This window comes from Pan troglodytes, chromosome 12 (genome assembly GCF_028858775.2).
Source record: "Pan troglodytes isolate AG18354 chromosome 12, NHGRI_mPanTro3-v2.0_pri, whole genome shotgun sequence".
NCBI lineage: Eukaryota > Metazoa > Chordata > Mammalia > Primates > Hominidae > Pan > Pan troglodytes.
The window spans coordinates 85,748,814-85,766,209 of record NC_072410.2 but is presented as its reverse complement, the minus strand read 5'-3'; the positions used below and the strand labels follow the sequence as shown (position 1 = coordinate 85,766,209).

The window sequence follows — 17,396 nt, the reverse complement described above, 5'->3', positions numbered from 1 at the left end:
CCTTGGGCTCAAGTGATCCTCCCACCTCAGCCTCCTGAGTAGCTAGGACTACAGGTACACAACACTATGCCCAACTTGCAAAAATTTTTAAAAAGCAAAAATGCAAAATTATCAGGAAAACCACATTGGAATTTTAAAAGTGGTAATGGTTTTATTTCAAAGAATAAGACATCTGGCCACATTTCAACACAAAAATGTTATTTGATAAATAGTACTTAATTGAAATGTAAAAGTAGTTAAACAAAAAAGAATATTGACCAATAATATAACTTACTGGCACTACTGCTCTCTTTGTCCCCTGTATTTTTTGCCAGGCTCATGGCATATTCACATACTTCCGCTGCTTCTCTTTGTGCAAGTTGCCGAAGACATGCCACAGCTGCTCGTCGAAGTAACAAATGGGAACTACATAAGTGAACCTGTAAATCATAACAATGTTAGGCGATTTCTCTTTAAAAAGCTGTAATTCTTTAATCTTATTTGCCTAATGAATATATATATACATACATACATATATATATATATATATATATTTTTTTTTTTTTTTTTTTTTTTTTTTTGAGACAGAGTTTTGCTCTTGTTGCCCAGGCTGGAGCGCAGTGGCGTGATCTCAGCTCACTGCAACCTCCGCCTTCTGGTTTCAAGTGATTCTCCTGCCTTGGCCTCCCAAGTAGCTGGGATTACAGGTGCCTGCCACCACACCTGGCTAATTTTTGTATTTTTAGTAGCGTTGGGTTTTCATCACGTTGGCCAGGCTGGTTTCGAACTCCTGACCTCGTGATCTGCCCACCTTGGCCTCCCAAAGTGCTGGGATTACAGGCATGAGCCACCGTGCCCGGCCCTAATGAATATATATTAACATCTTACTTCTGAAGATGCTCTTCATTTAACAACCTCAGTTGTTTAAAATACAGTCAAGCCTTCTGACAAAATACTACTACTAATAAAATATACAAAAAATATGTTAGTAGCCAAAATAATTGTCCCAAGATCTGTCCTCTAAAGCTCATACAATATAGTTAAATGAAAAATCCAGAAGGACCTTCTGCACATCTTATTATACACGTGGTCCTATTCGACTTTGTCATCTAAATTTTTTAAGTATATAGAGATCAAATGTAGTGAATGAAAAGTTAGGGGGCAGAGCACATCATAATATTTGAAAGCAAAGGAGGTTATCAAAGTGAAAAAACCAAATCAAGCAAACATAATCACCTGAAAAAATTGCAAAATGGGGCCTTTTGCCACAGTATTTTTTTCATCTGAAAGGTCCCTGAATATAGTACACTCTAAAACATAAAAGTATAAGATGCAACATGGCATAAAAGTTAAGAACTCAGGCACAGCTGCCAGACTGGGTTAGAATCCTGGCTCTGTCACTTATTCCTGTGACACCTTACACAAGTTACTTAGCCCCTCTGTGCCTTGATCTGCCCACATGTAAGGTGGGAATATTAACTCTTCACAGGAATATGGTGTAAATAAGTAAAATGCTTACAATGCTGGCTGGCACATGGTAACTGCTCAACAAATGTAAGCTATTATAATTATTAGTATAGATCTGACTCATGAAGAAAATATTAAATTATGTTCCATCTGCTGCTTTTCAAGCAAGGAAGTAATCTTTTAGAAAGAGTCCCAGACACAAATGATGGGGATGGAGAAGAACACATGTATGGAATACATCTCCCCTTCACAATGCCAGATAGTATATTTTTAGGCTATTAATATAGCATTTGTAATTCAAGATATACTTGCATAAAATTCATAGTCCTGCCTCAGCCTCCCAAGTAGCTGGGACTACAGGTGCTTGCCACCACGCCCGGCTAATTTTTTGTATTTTTAGTACAGATGGGGTTTCACTGTGTTAGTCAGGATGGTCTCCATCTCCTGACCTTCTGATCCGCCCACCTCAGCCTCCCAAAGTGCTGGGATTACAGGCGTGAGCCACCGCACCTGGCTGTTTGTTTTGTTTTTAAGACATCGCCCAGGCTGTTGTGCAGTGGCACAATCACATCTTACTGCAGCCTCAACCTCTCGGGCTCAAGCGATCCTCTCGCCTCATTTTTTTATTTTTTGTAGAGACAAGGTCTCATTATATTGCCCAGGCTGGTGTCAAACTCCTGCACTCAAGTGATCTGCCTGCCTTGGGCTCCCAAAGCACTGGGATTACAGGTGTGAGCCACCGCACCCAGCCAACAAAGTACTTTATTTATTCCTCTTCCTGAAAATAAAGACATTTTGGAGCTTTCAAATACTCCATAATTAATTAGAAAGCTCAAGCATGGTCATATCACATGGGAAGAACAAGTCACTTAGTCTCTTGAAGTTTCTGCCTTTTTATTTTTACAGTGGGGACAATATCCAATCCACCCATCTTACACAACTGCTGTAAGAATCAAATGATAAAACATATATGGACAACATCATAACATTTTAATTTAGTAACAATTACAGAGAATTGTAGCTAAGAAAATACATTCAACAAATGGTGACCGGCAAAGCCTAAGTGAAAGAAACAAACCACTTTACAAAGTGTTTTCAAAAACTCCACTGCAGTTATTCTCAGGTGTACTTTTCCTTTTCATTTTAACATCTGTGATATTAGAGTTGTAAAGTACAATCAATGGTATCTTTAATCCCTATATTTATTGAAAAGATAATCCTATCCACACTGAACTGTAGTGGTACCATGTGCCACAGTCATAAGTTATATGACTGTGTATGTGTGAATCCAATTCTGGACACTCCGTTGTGTTCCATTTGTCTACTTGTGTATCCTTGCAATACTACCCTGTCTTTCTTACTGGAGATTATGGTAAATCTTGATAGTACGTATAGTAAATCTTCCAACTTCATTGATCTTTACAAGCACTTTGCATTTCCCTATTAAGTTTAGAATCAGCTTGTCAATTTTTCCAAAAACACCACTCTTCTACTCCATTTAGCTTCTGTGAACAACACAACCTCTATTCCTTCTTTAATCTCTCTTAACTGTTCTACATATTTCTGGCTGACTCCTTTCCTCTTTTCTAAAATTTTCAAGTTGGGTTCCTCAATCATGACTCTCTCCTTGGTGATCTCATCTACTCCTATGTCTCTGTTTTCCATATAAATGCATATGCCTCTCAAATTTACCTCTTTAACCAGACCTCTCTCTTCTGAGCTCCAGGCCCATAAAACTAACTATCCACGTGTCTAAAACTGAATTAATGATATCCACTCTTCCCAACCCTCCTCCTCCAATGTTGCCAATCTCAGGGAATTACATTACTATACTCAAGTCAAAAACCTAGGCCACATCCTTCTAACCCTCTTCTCCAACTATGCCCCACTAAGAGCCAATTAATGAACAAATCCTTCATCCTAAATATTATTCAAATCCATTGATTTCTCCCCATTCTCTTACTACTAACTTAGAGCAAATCACTACCATCTTCTTCCGAGAATACCGTAATTCTTACCCTGTAGAGTCCACTCTCTATCATGCAGCAAGAACAAAATGTAAAAAGTGCAAATCTCATTATGTCACTCCCCTGCAGAGAACACCTTCTAATGGTTTCCCACTGCTTGTAGAATAAAGTCCAAAGGTTTTATGTATGTAGAAAGTCTGCATGATATGTCACCTGGTTAGTTGTCCAGTCTCATTTCCTCTAGGTCCCACGTCTCTGTCTTCTCTCTCAGCCTTAATCACACTAACTAATTGGCTCTTTAAATGTATGACAGCCCTTCCCAGTTTAGGGCCTTGCATGTATTTTTCTTCCTGTCTAAAAGTAAATGCTGTCTACTTCAATATCATGCCCTTTCTAAACTAATTCCTATGTACTCTGCAAATCACACCTTAAATATCAATTTTTTTTTTTTGAGACAGAGTTTCGCTTTTCTCGCCCAGGTTGGAGTGCAATGGTGCAATCTTGGCTCACTATAACCTCCACCTCCCGGGTTCAAGCATTTCTCCTGCTTCAGCCTCCCGAGTAGCTGAGATTATAGGCACCTGCCACCACCTCTGACTAATTTTTGGATTTTTAGTAGAGATGAGGTTTGACCACGTTGCCCAGGCTGGTCTCGAACTCCTGACCTCAGGTGATCCCCCCGCCTTGGCCTCCCAAAGTGCTGGGATTACAGGCGTGACCCACTGCGCCTGGCCTTAAATACCATTTTTTAATGAAAATCTTTTCTGAATGTCAGGATTATGATAGGCCTCCTGCTATATGCTCTCTTCCAGGCTTTTATAGCACTTATTTGTAAATAATATTTTTCCATTTTCCTTTGTAAACTATAAACTTTACTATGACAGAGGCTTGATCTTGTCTCACCCACAAATGTATCTCCAGTAGGTTGCATGGCTCCTGACATATAACAGGCTATCAATAAGTATCTGATGAATGAATAAATTAACAATTATAATGATAGCAACAGATACTCAGAAGTATCAATCAAGCTTTAGGAAATAAAATTCCGAGTAGGAAAAACTAAAAATGTGATATATATATATATATATATATATTTTTGGAGATGGAGTCTTGCTCTGTCGCCCAGGCTGGAGTGCAGTGGTGCGATCTCGGCTCACTGCAACCTCCGCCTCCTGGGTTCAAGCGATTCTCCTGCCTCAGCCTCCCGAATAGCTGGGATTACAGGTGCACGCCACCATGCCCGGCTAATTTTGTATTTTTAGTATAGATGGGGTTTCACCATATTGGCCAGGCTGGTCTCAAGCTCCTGACCTCATGATCTGCCCACGTCAGCCTCCCAAAGTGCTGGGATTACAGGTGTGAGCCACAGTGCCTGGCCCAAATGTGATATATTCTTAGCGAGGAAATAAACAGTTCATCAAGATATTTCTTAAAAGGTAAAAGAGAAAACCAGTGAATAAAATGAATCGTCATAAAATGACAACTGAAGTTCAAAAAACAAACAAAAGATCTAGTATTTGATAACATAAAGGGGTGACTATAGTCAATAATAATTTTAATTGTACATTTTAAAATAACTATGGATTATTTATAACACAAATAAATGATAAATGCTTGAGGTGATGGATACCACATTCACTCTGATGTGATTATTATACACTGTAGGCTTGCATCAAAATACCCCAAGTACCCCATAAATATATATACCTAGTATGTACCCATAAAAATTTTTTTAAATGTAAAATAAAATACAGCTTAAAAATCAATGAATGAAATAGCTCTATACTTACACAAAGGCTAGGAACAAGGCTAGATAGATTGACATGTCGTGGTGCAAACATGTGAAGCTGCTGAAGGCAAGATATGGCAGCTGCCTGAACAAGAGAATCTGAATGGTCCTGTGTTATTGCACAACCCACCAAACAGGAGGAACGAATTGTAGAAGTTGTTGCTCCATTCCCTGGTGCAAAATGAAAGAAAATATAAAATATAATTATTTTATTAGTACCACCAAAAATATTCCTAGTAAACAATTATCCTCTAAATAACCATTCTATCCAATTATTATTCAGGTTTTTTTTGTTGTTGTTTTTGAGATGGAGTCTCACTGTCGCCCAGGCTAGAGTGCAGTGGCGCGATCTCGGCTCACTGCAACCTCCGCCTCCCAGGTTCAAGCAATTCTCCTGCCTCAGCCTCCGGAGTAGCTGGGATTACAAGCACGCGCCACCACGCCCAGCTGATTTTTGTACTTTTAGTAGAGATGAGTTTTCACCATGTTGGCCAGGCTGGTCTCGAACTTCTGACCTCAAATGATCCACCCACCATGGCCTCCCAAAGTGCTGGGATTACAGGCATGAGCCACCGCACCCGGCCTATATGCCTATCTTTAAACGTAAATAAGGAAATCATAAAAATCACATAAGAGCTACATTCTAGTTTTATACGCATTGCCTTATCATTATCCCTTTTGAAAATACTTGATAAACACCTATGCTTAATAAAACGCACATATTTATCCTCTTCATATCCCTGTGACATTCACAGGAAGAACTATCCTCACTTTCCCAAAGAGGACAATGGGTCTACGAAAGCGGCTTATTTAAATCACCTGTTTTTCCCTATAATACCAGCATTTTGGGAGGCCTAGGCGGACGAATCACCTGAGGTCAGGAGTTCGAGACCAGCCTGGCCAACATAGTGGAACCCCCGTCTCTGCTGAAAATACAAGTTAGCTGAGGCAGGAGAATTGCTTGAACCCAAGAGGCGGAGGTTGTAGCGAGCTGAGATCATGCCGCTGCACTCCAGCCTGGGAGACAGAGCAAGACTCTGTCTCCCTGGCGGGGGGAAAGAAAAAGTCACATATTTTTCAATTTCTAGCATTTTAAGTCTTTTTCTTTTTCCTCTCTTTTTAAAAATATCTGTCAAAATGGAGGCAACATAGCATAGAGATTAAGAATGCCAGTAACGGGCTGGGCGTGGAGGCTCGTGCCTGTAATCCCAGCACTTTGCGAGGCTGAGATGGGAGTGGGAGGATTGCTTGAGGCCAGCAGTTTGAGACCAGCCTGGGCAACATAGTGAGACCCCCATCTCTTAAAAGGAGAAAAAAAAAAGGCCGGGTGCGGTGGCTCACGCCTGTAATCCCAGCACTTTGGGAGGCCGAGGTGGGTGGATCATGAGGTCAGGAGTTCGAGACCAGCCTGGCCAACATGGTGAAACCCTGTCTCTACTAAAAATACAAGAAATTAGCTGGGTGTAGTGGCAGGCACCTGTAATCCCAGCTACTCAGGAGGCTGAAGCAGGAGAATCGCTTGAACTCAGGAAGCAGAGGTTGCAGTCAGCTGAGACCACACCACTGCACTCCAGCCTGGGCAATAGATTCAAAATAAAAAAAAAGAATGCAAGCATCGGAAATTGATCTGGGCTTCACTTCTTACTCCAACCACTCACTAGTTTCCAAAACCTTGTAAAAGTTCTTAACCTCTCTCAGATTCAATATTTGATCAATAAAATAGAGATAATATCAGTCTCTGGGTTGTTATCCGAATTAAATAATGTATGTTAAAAGCTCAACCCTTTGAAAACATATATTATAAATGACAAAGGAGAAAAAGGAAAACTCTGAAAGTGGTTTATATATTCAGGATATCTTTACAATAATTTGCTGACTTGGGAGTTTAACCATTAGTAGAATTAGCTCAGTGGAATTAAGTGGTACAAACACAGGCTTTAGGATCCTAAATGTGCCACTCATAAGTTGACTAACTCTAGGCAAGTTACTTATCTTCTCGCAGTTTACTTCCTCATAGAAAACTAGCTAATATCTTTTTCCTCTAACAAAAAGAAAACAAAATCTAGATAATATTTACCTTATGACAGTGGTTTTTCACGCTATGTTCCTAATCCTTAGAGTTCAAAAAGAATGAAGCAAAAGTCCATGAAGACATGTGGATAGCACTCTAGGCCAAAGGAACTCCATTTTTAACTTTGTTTTCATGGGACTCCAAGTAAAATTTCATTTAAAATGTTTTCTCTGCTCAGAACTTCAACAAACATTATCATGTCATAGGTTTCTTGTAGGGATTAAGTAAAATGCCACATGTAAAAAGCTGAGGGCCAGGCTTTCAGTAAATCCAAGTATTCAGTACATAGTAATTGTTATTACAAAATTTCTTCAAGTAATATGATGGTGATATTCAGGAAATTTAAAGATACTGACTATCTATCTAGGTTCCTTAATTTCAGATGATTTACTTACCTTGTAGTTCAGGGCCAACAGTAGTTATTATAGCACCCAAGCATCGACCCAAACACTGATGAACTTCTGTATGTGAAGGCGGAACTGTCAACAGCAAGGTAAGAACTAGAGATAATGTTGGTTCCACATAGCCACGATACATCGGACCACTAGAATCCACTATCAAAGCAAGTGAATGAAGAGACCAAGTCTAGAATAAAATATAATTTCATTTTAGTTGTAAGGAAGAATTCGAATGTACTGAATTGAGTATACTGAATTGTTACATGGGTATACTCTTAATATTTTTAGGCCTAACAATGTGAAGTAGCAAATCCAGATTGTAGGATATTTTCATACACATTCTTCATCTTCACTGTAGTTATATTTACCTATGTATAATAATGTCTAAAAAGAAACAACAAAAACAAAATATTCAAAGGGTCCACATGAAGATTCAGCCAATGACCCAGGACCTAGGTTAGGGTATCACAGGAAGAGAGAGAAGGATGGTTATTTAAAAAAAAAAACTTGATCAAGCTAACAAATCTAAAGAAATAAAAAAAAAGAAGAAGAAGAAAGTACACAGAATAATACACAATAAAAAGAAAATATGTTTGAAGGAATGTATGTGAATGGGTGAAATTCTCAGAATAAGACAGACTTTAAGGCTAGGCTGATAAACAAAATCTTGCTATGTACTATTACAAAAACAAACCCTAATATATTTGTCCTAACAACTTACCATGGTCATTTTTATTTCATAGAGCAAATAATTTTCCAAAAAATTTTCTAAACTTTTGTAGTAAAAAAGCCAATTATATTATACCTGGACTTCAGGGGATGTCCCATCTTGTGCTAGAGCCAATAAAATGCTGACACTGGTCTTCAGATGTTGTCCTGAGCCTATTCCACCAACATAACGATGCAAACAACCAAGAGCCAATGAATGACCAGTCCTAGATACAACATCTCGAGCCGATTTCAACCTGAAAAAAAGATTATGCTTCAAGAACTAACTTTGCTATTTCCCTTAAAAACAACAACATTATAAGTCACACAAAAACAGGGATTTACTGGGGAAATAAGAAAAGATTATAATCAATTACTTCTTTCTCCACTCCCTAACAGGAGTTAGAACTTCAATTTAAAATAACTACAGCTGGGTGTGATGGCTCATGCCTGTAATCCCAGCATTTGGGAGGCTGAGGCCGGTGGATCACTTGAGCCCAGGAGTTCGAGACCAGTCTGGCTAACATGGCAAAATCCCATTTCTAAAAAAAATTAAAGACTTAGTCTGTCATGGCAGCGCATGCCTGTAGGCCCAGCTAGTAGAGAGGCTGAAGTGAGAGGACTGCTTGAGCCTGACAGGTGAGGCTGCAGTGAGCTGTGATCACGCCACTGCACTCCAGCCTGGGTGACAGAGCAGGACCCTGTCTCAATAATAATAATATTAATAATAATAATAATAACTGGTTAAAAACATACATTTGACTGAATAAAGCCTATTTTAATTTTAGAGAAAATTTGACAACTCATTTTTAATATTAATTATTCCTTGAAAAGCCAAGACTTATTTGAAATATTTTTATATTTTTAAAAAACAAAATAACTTTTATGTTTGGTTTTAAAAATAGTAAAAAGGTATTTGTTTTTTCACAGTATTACATAAAATATTTTACACTTAAGAAATACCCTATAATTATGATTTGAACCTCTTTAAAAAAGGCCAATCTTTTTTCTTTGTGAAATATATTTTAAATGAATTCAAATACATAAAAAGAGATGAACATTACTTTAAAAAATAAGCTTTATTGAGACTCACATACAATATTCACCAACTTTAGGTATACAATTAAATTTTAAATGTATACTAAAATATACAATTTAATGAGTTTTGATAAGTATACAGTATGTAACCACCACATAATCATTAGAACAGAGATGTCCAAGATGAATACGAGGGGTCTTCAAAAAGTTTATGGAAACTACGCATTATGCAAGAACTAAACATGGATTTCAACATTTTGGGGTACCAAAATAAACTCGTACTAACTTGTTATAATATATCTGAACAGGACCTAGTTTTAGGCACCAAGAAGGATATGAACATCAGTTTGAAAAGTGCCCCTATCAGAGCAACACAAATTCTGCTAACAATGAATTAAGAACAAACATCAAATTTATGGTGAAGCTTGGGTGGAAGAATGGTGAAATCACCGATGCTTTACGAAAGTTTGTGAGAACAATGCCGTCAAAGATATCAGCAGTTTACAAATGAATAGCTCATTTTAAGAAGAGATGAGGCAGGCCGGGCACAGTGGCTCATGCCTGTAATCCCAGCACTTAGGGAGGCCAAGGCAAGTGGATCATTCGAGGTCAGGAGTTCATGACCAGCCTGGCCAAAATGGTGAAACCCTGTCTCTACTAAAAATACAAAAATCAGCTGGGTGTGGTGGCACTTTCCTGTAATCCCAGCTACTCCGGAGGCTGAGGCAGGAGAATCACTTAAACCAGGGAGGCAGAGGCTGTAGTGAGCCAAGATCGCGCCACTGCACTCCAGCCTGGGCGACAGTGAGACTCTGTCTCAAAAAAAAAAAAAAGAAGGGATGAGATAATGCTGAAGATGAAGCCCACAGCTGAAGACCACACCCATCAATATGAGAGAAAATAATGCATCTTATCTGTGCCCTAATTGAAGAGTATTGATGATTTAACAGCAGAAATAATAGCCAACAACACACATATCTCAACTGGTTCAGCTTACATAATTCTGACTGAAACGTTAGAGTTGAGCAAACTTTCCACTTGATGTGTGCCAAAACTGTTCTACCCAAATCAGCTGCGGACAAGGCAGAGCTTTCAATGGTAATTTTAAACAAGTGAGATCAAGACCCTGAAGCATTTCTTTAAAGAACTGTAACAGGAGATGGAACATGGCTTTAACAGTATGAACCTGACACAAAGCACAATCAAATCAGTAGATACCAAGAAGTAAAAGTGGTTCATTCCAAGCAAAAGTGGACTAGTTAAGAGCAAAGGTCATGGCAACAGTTTTTTGGAATGCTTAATACATTTTGCTGCTTGACTTTCAGAAGGGCCAAAGAACAATAGCATCTGCTCATTATAAAAGTATTTTGAGAAAGTTAGCCAAAGCTTTAGCGAAAAAATAACTGGGAAAGCTTCACTAGAGAGTTCTTCTCCAAGGGCAATTCTGCAAGAGTTTCAATGGAAAGTCATTAGACAATCACTTTATGGTCCTGATTTGGCTTCTTATGACTTTTTTGTTGTTGTTTCCTAATCTTTAAAAAAAATATTTAAAGGGTGCTCATTTTTCTTCAGTTAATAATGCAAAAAAGACTTCATTGACATGGTTAAATTCCCAGGATTCTCAGTTTAGGGATGAACTAAATGGCTGGCATCATCACTTACAAAAGTGTCTTGAACATGATGGAGCTTATGTTGAGAAAAAAAGTTTGTATTTTTATTTGTATCTTTTCATTCTATTATTTCAAGAACTTTTTGAAGTCCCTAATAGAAGCCACATATGTAATTTAAAATATTCTAGTCGCCACACTCCAGAAGACAAAAAGGAAACAGGTGAAATTATTTTTTTTAAATAGAAATGAAGGTTTTAGAGTCCAGGCTGGTCTCAAACGCCTGGCCTCAAGTGATCCTCCTGCCTTGAAATCAATTTCAATACATTTTATTTAACTCAATATATCCAAAATATTAAAATATCAAGATGTAATCAATATACCAAATTATTGAGATATTTTACATTCTTTTTTTGAACTAAGTCTTCAAAATCCAATATGTATTACACACTCACAGCGTGTATCAATTTGGGCAAGATACATTTCAACTGCTCAATAGTCGTATGTGGGTAGTGGCTGCCATATTGACAACACAAGATATAGGACATTTTCATGACCACAGAAAGTTGCCTTAGGTCCCTTTGTTGTCATATTCCTTCCCCCAACATCCTGGCAACCACCGAGCTGTCTTCTATCATTATAGTTTACCTTTTATATAGTTTCATACGAATGAAATCAGATAGTACCTAGTCTTTGGGGTCTGGATTATTTTACATAGAACAAAGCTTTTAAGATTCATCCAATTTATTGTAAAAGTAGTTTGATCTTTTTATATAGCTGAACAATATTCCATTTATGAATACATCACTATTTATCTATTCAACCATTGATAATTGTGGATACTTTCCAGTTTTTGGCTCTCATAAATAAAGCTACTATAAAAGTTTGAGTACAAGTGTTTGTATGCACATACATTTTCATTTCTCTTAGGTAAATACCTAGAAGTGGAACTGGTAGGCAAAAGAGAAGCATATATTTACATTTATAAGAAACCATCAAACTATCTTCCAAAGTGTCTGTAACATTTTGCATTTCTACTGGCAATATATAAGAGTTCTTAACCTACCCTTTGCTGAGATTTCACTTATATGCATGTTACACAGCTTGATATTGGTCCCAGAAGTCACTGAGACTCTGTTCATTTTTAATTCCAGTCCTTTTTCTCTCTACGCCTCATTTTTGATAGTTTCTATGTCTTCAACATTACTGGAATGATCTTTTCTCAATTTCTGTGAATTTTGGTCTTAATTCTAAGCTGGTGTAAGATGTCAATACACAAATACAGCTGACTGACCTGTTTTTCCTACCTCATTGTCTAACCTTCTGTAAATCCTATCCAGTGCATTTTTTCATTTCATACATACATTTTACATTTCTAGGTTTCCTTTGGGCTGTTTTTCCAAATTCCTTTTCTCATATCATGCTCAGGTTTTCCTGTACTTCCTTGAAAATGTAAAGCATATTTATAATAGCTCTTTTAATATTCTTATTTGCTAATTTCATCTTTTTTTTCATTTCTGGGCCGTTTCTATTGATTGATGTTTTCTCCAAGTAAGAGGTTTTACCTTTCTGCTTCTTTATGTGCCTAGTAATTTTTGATTGGATACAGGATATTGTGAATTTTATGATGTTGAGTTGCTCCATTTATTATATTCCTTTAAATACTGCTGAGTTTTTTTCTGGGATACAGTTCAGCTACTACTAAGAATCAGTTTGATTTTCTCAAGGCTTGCTTTTAAGCTTTTTTAGGGTGGGTCAGGGATGTTGCTCCCATTACTGAAGCAATATCGTTCCGAGGGCTTCACCTCAGGAGGTCTTTCTATTCTGAATAGTGGGAACACAAAATATTCTCAGCCCTGTGAGTTCTGAAAATTGTTTCACCTATTCCCTTTTGGTGGTTCTTTCCCTGGTCTTGGGTAGTTTCCTTGTATTCTGCACATATCAGTATTCAGCCAAAGACTTTAGATGATCCTTCTGTTCATAGCTCTCTCCCTGTGCAGCTCTCTCCTCTCTGTTATTCCACCCTACATATTCTAGCTACCTTGCCTCCCCAAATTGCAAATGCTCTCTCCTCAAGTTTGGGTTTCCTATTTCTGTACTTAAGCCTGGAAACTTTCTTCAAGCAGTAATCTGGAGCATCTTTAGTGTTCCCTTTGTTTCTTTCCCATTCCTAGGAATCACTGTCCTATGCTAGCTGTTGTCCAATGTCTCAAAACTGTTGTTTCATTTATTTTATCTGTTTTTCTAACAATTTAAGACAGAAGGGTAAATACAGTCCCTGTTATTCCACCACTAATGGCAGTTAAAGTCCTGTACATTCTTTTAATGTTTATCTGAAAGAATAAGATTTCATCATTTTGTTCATATTTAACTAGTAATGTAGAGATTTGAAATGAAGCTAACATGTAAACTTCATTTTGAACAATGGAAAGGATCAAATAAAAGAAGCTATGAAGGAATACTTTTTTAAGCCATAAAATACTATGACTCATAATCATGCACCAATACAGTCAATTACTATTAGAAAACAGAACAAAATACTACTAGGAACAATGCATCTAAATTAACAAAGTAGCCTAAAAAGCAATTTGGTCGTATTTTCAAAACTTTATTAAAACTCTTAATAAGCTATCCACAACCAGACTTCTGGCAACCTCATTAAAAGTCAAGAGATGGGCCAGGCGCACTGGCTCATGTCTGTAATCGCAGCATTTTGGGAGGCCAAGGTGGGTGGATCATTTGAAGTCAGGAGTTTGAGACCAGCCTGGCCAACATGGCGAAACTCCATCTCTACTAAAAATATAAAAATTAGCCGGGCGTGGTGGCAGGCGCCTGTAATCCCAGCTACTTGGGAGGCTGAGGCACAAGAATCACTTGAACCCGGCAGGTGGAGGTTGCAGTGAGCTGAGATTGCACCACTGCACTCCAGCCTGGGCAGCAACAGGGAAACTCTGTCTCAAAAAAAAAAAAAAAAAAAAAAAAATGAGAGATGAATAATCATCCCCAAGACTCTAGTTGGCCAGTTTGCCTACTGCAAACTAAAGAAAATTCTAAGTGCTGTCACAGAACAGATGTTAAGAAATGTGACAGGCTGGGTGCAGTGGCTCACGGTTGTAATCCCAGCACTTTGGGAGGCCGAGGCAGGTCGATCACCTAAGGTCAGGAGTTCGAGACTACCCTGGCCAACATGGTGAAACGTTGTCTCTACTAAAAATACAAGAATTAGCTGGGCATGGTGGCCTGCACCTGTAATCCCAGCTACAGGGGAGGCTAAGGAAGGAGAATCACTTGAACCTGGGAGGTGGAGGTTGCAGTGAGCCAAGATTGCACATCTGCAACAGAACCAGACTCCACCTCAAAAAAAAAAAAAAAAAAAAAAAAAAAAGAAGCTGGGTGTGGTGTCTCCCTCCTGTAATCCCAACTACTCAAGAGGCTGAGGTGAGAGGGCTGCTTTAGCCAAGGAGTTTGAGACCAGCCTGGGCAACACAGCACGATCCCATCTCAAAAAAAAAAAAAAAAAAAAAAAAGAAATGTAGCAATGAATGAAGTGAAGTAGGTCTATCTGTAACATTATTTCTAACATATTATATCCTTGGATAAGTAATCTTTACCTCTCTAAGCCTCCATTTCTCTATCTAAGTGAAATTATTATTATTCCTAAAGAGCAGTTGTTTTGAGGAATAAAGAAGTTAAGAATAAATGCAATCTGTGAATTCTAAAACATTACACAGATTAGAAAGTTACCTTTGTGTTATTATTTCTCAAAAAGTAACAGGTTAGTGAACCTAAAGCAGAATCAATGTTCACAGTGATAATCATCTCTTCAAAGTAAATAATCTTAGATATAAGAATATACATTTCTCAGAGGTCTCAAAGTGACTTTCAATTGAATGGAAATAAATTCAACTATCAAAGATTTTTATTTTTATCCAAACTGGGTCTTAAGCAATTGAAGGTACTCCCTATTAACCTAGAATGATTTACAGAATGATTCCTGTCTTAATTTCTGTCTTAATGCTAAGTTAGTATAAGATTTCAATGTGCAAATATACAAGACGGACCTGTAGCTATAGATGATTTTAGCGTTTCACAGTCAGATATTATATCAGAAGAGATGATGTTGATGAAAACAGTCTAATATAATGAGGCTGTGAAAGACTGAAGTTTTTCCAAAATACAGCCAGATTCTGCCATATCTAAGACACCATCGTTTTAAAAAATGTACCATTACTTTACATAGCAGTATAAAAGAATTAAAATGCTGCCAAATATTATGACATTTCATACAGAATTTCAGAAAAATCCCAGTTTTAAATAAAACGTGAAAAAATGGGTAACAAAATCTTCGTAATAATTATTTCAGATCATAAGGATTTGAAAAAGATAATGAAGGCAAGCACTGATAATACTTGCAAACAACTAAATTGGACAGGTATAAATAAATGAAATATCCTTGTGTTTCATCAAAGTACAAAATAAATACAGTATCCTACAGATATTGAGGACACATTGTTTTTTTTTTTTGAGACAGAGTTTCGCTCTGTCACCCAAGCTGGAGAGTAATGGCACGATCTTGGCTCACTGCAACCTCCACCTCCCAGGCTCAAGCGATCCTCCCATCTCAGCCTCCCAAGTAGATGGGACTATAGGTATATTCAACCATGCCCAGCTAATTTCTGTATGTTTTGTAGAGACAGGGTTTCCCCATGTTGCCCAGGCTGATCCAGAATTCTTGGGCTCAAGTGATCCACCCACCTCAGGCTCCCAAAGTGCTGGGATTATAGGCAAAAGACAACGCGTCCAGCCAAGGACACATAAACTAAAACTCCTTGTAATTTAAAAAAAAAATTACCCTTCAAGAGCTTTCTAAAGAAACATACTCCTACTTCACCTGTTATGAACAGAGCACAAACCATTAAATGGATAACTAAGATTGTTACTATCTTTTAATAAATATTTAATAAAAAGCTATTTCATAATCAATGGCAAATATTTGGAAAGAGGAAAACTAATCTATTGCTAGAAAATAGCAGCAATCATTCTGCAGAAGATTAAGTGTCTGGTTATATTTTAACTGTCTTTTGCCTGCTCATATTATCCTTAGTGCATTAGGGCATTACCAAATAACCAATCAAATTGCCATTTACAAGTCAAGACAAGGAAAGCTATTTACAGATAGGCAATAAATCAGAAAATACATTTTCTTCAGAACTACTACTTCATAGCCACTGCTTCATACTCTTTTGTTAATGACCATGACATAGTTTGCTATATTTAATACTCTATATATATGATAGCTAAGAATGATATAATTTACATAACACAAGTGTCAGTTCTTGACAACCCTTGATTTTTAATTTCTCTACTTATGCACTTGATTAACAAGTCAACAGTCACTAATAACTGCAACTCATCATCTTAATGAAACAGTCACTAATAACTGCAATTCATCATCTTAATGATACTTATTTGGGTCTCTGAGATCACTCTTTATAATTAATATATAAGTGAATCCTTAAAACCTGATGCTTAACTATTCTGTTTCAGTCATAATTTAAGAGATAAACTTGGTAGCAGTTAGAAAAAGAATGGCTTATTCCAAAAAGTGGATAATTAACAGAAAGAATAAAGAGGGACAAGGAAAGGCAGGGAGGAGAGAAAATGATGTCAGAGCACCTCTTCAGTGAATACACATAACAGAGAAGTCCTTATTAACATTTTTCTTGATTTCATTAAGTAACATTCAAGAGCTGGATTAGAAGCCCTCTCCATGCAGAAAGTATCTAACATATTACAACTTTCCCAGATTCTAGAGTTCAATCAACTGCTAAATTAAAAATTGAGATCATTACAAAAAACCCACAAAATATTATCACATGCTGTATACCATGTGGAAAACATACACTCCAGTTAATTATTATTTAAAAGACATCTTTGCCTACCTACGAAACTTGTTAGTAAAGAAACCCACTTACTTGTCAAAGCTATATTGGGCCATTCGAGCAATAAAAGTTGCTTCTCCAACCACCTGAGCCATTCTTCCAAGAGCTTCCCCCGCTGCACAACGTAAGATGGGGTTTGGGTTGTCCAGAGGACCCATAACCAGTGTCAGGGCAGATTTACGAACTTCCTCAGGTCCTAAAGTACTTTTGTTTTCAGCTAAGCCCTACATTAAAAAAAAAAAAAAAAAAAAAAAGACAGCAATTCATAATTCATTATTTATTTATTTATTTTTAAGGCAAGGTCTTGCTCCCTTGCCCAGGCTGGTGTGCAGTGGCACAATCACTGCTCACTACAGCCTCGACCTTCTGAGCTCAAGCAATCCTCCCAGCTCAGCCTCCTGAGTAGCTGGGACTATAGGCGCATGCCACC

General features: G+C 37.5%; 1 protein-coding gene across 10 annotated transcripts in view; it reads right to left on the bottom strand.

Annotated features, from left to right (window-relative positions):
* Positions 1-17,396, bottom strand: part of HEATR5B (HEAT repeat containing 5B) — a 102,708-nt gene that overhangs the window by 51,025 nt on the left and 34,287 nt on the right. For all 10 annotated transcript variants that reach the window (XR_678040.5, XM_063789145.1, XM_515406.7 and 7 more), the window contains 5 exons: positions 17,000-17,190; positions 8,477-8,636; positions 7,669-7,858; positions 5,204-5,373; positions 275-419 (listed from right to left, as the gene is read on the bottom strand). Coding sequence is in view for 9 of the 10 variants with exons in the window: in XM_063789145.1 (XP_063645215.1) it covers positions 275-419; positions 5,204-5,373; positions 7,669-7,858; positions 8,477-8,636; positions 17,000-17,190 (856 nt within the window). In the remaining variant the exon portion in view is untranslated. The remainder of the gene's footprint in view (positions 1-274; positions 420-5,203; positions 5,374-7,668; positions 7,859-8,476; positions 8,637-16,999; positions 17,191-17,396) is intronic.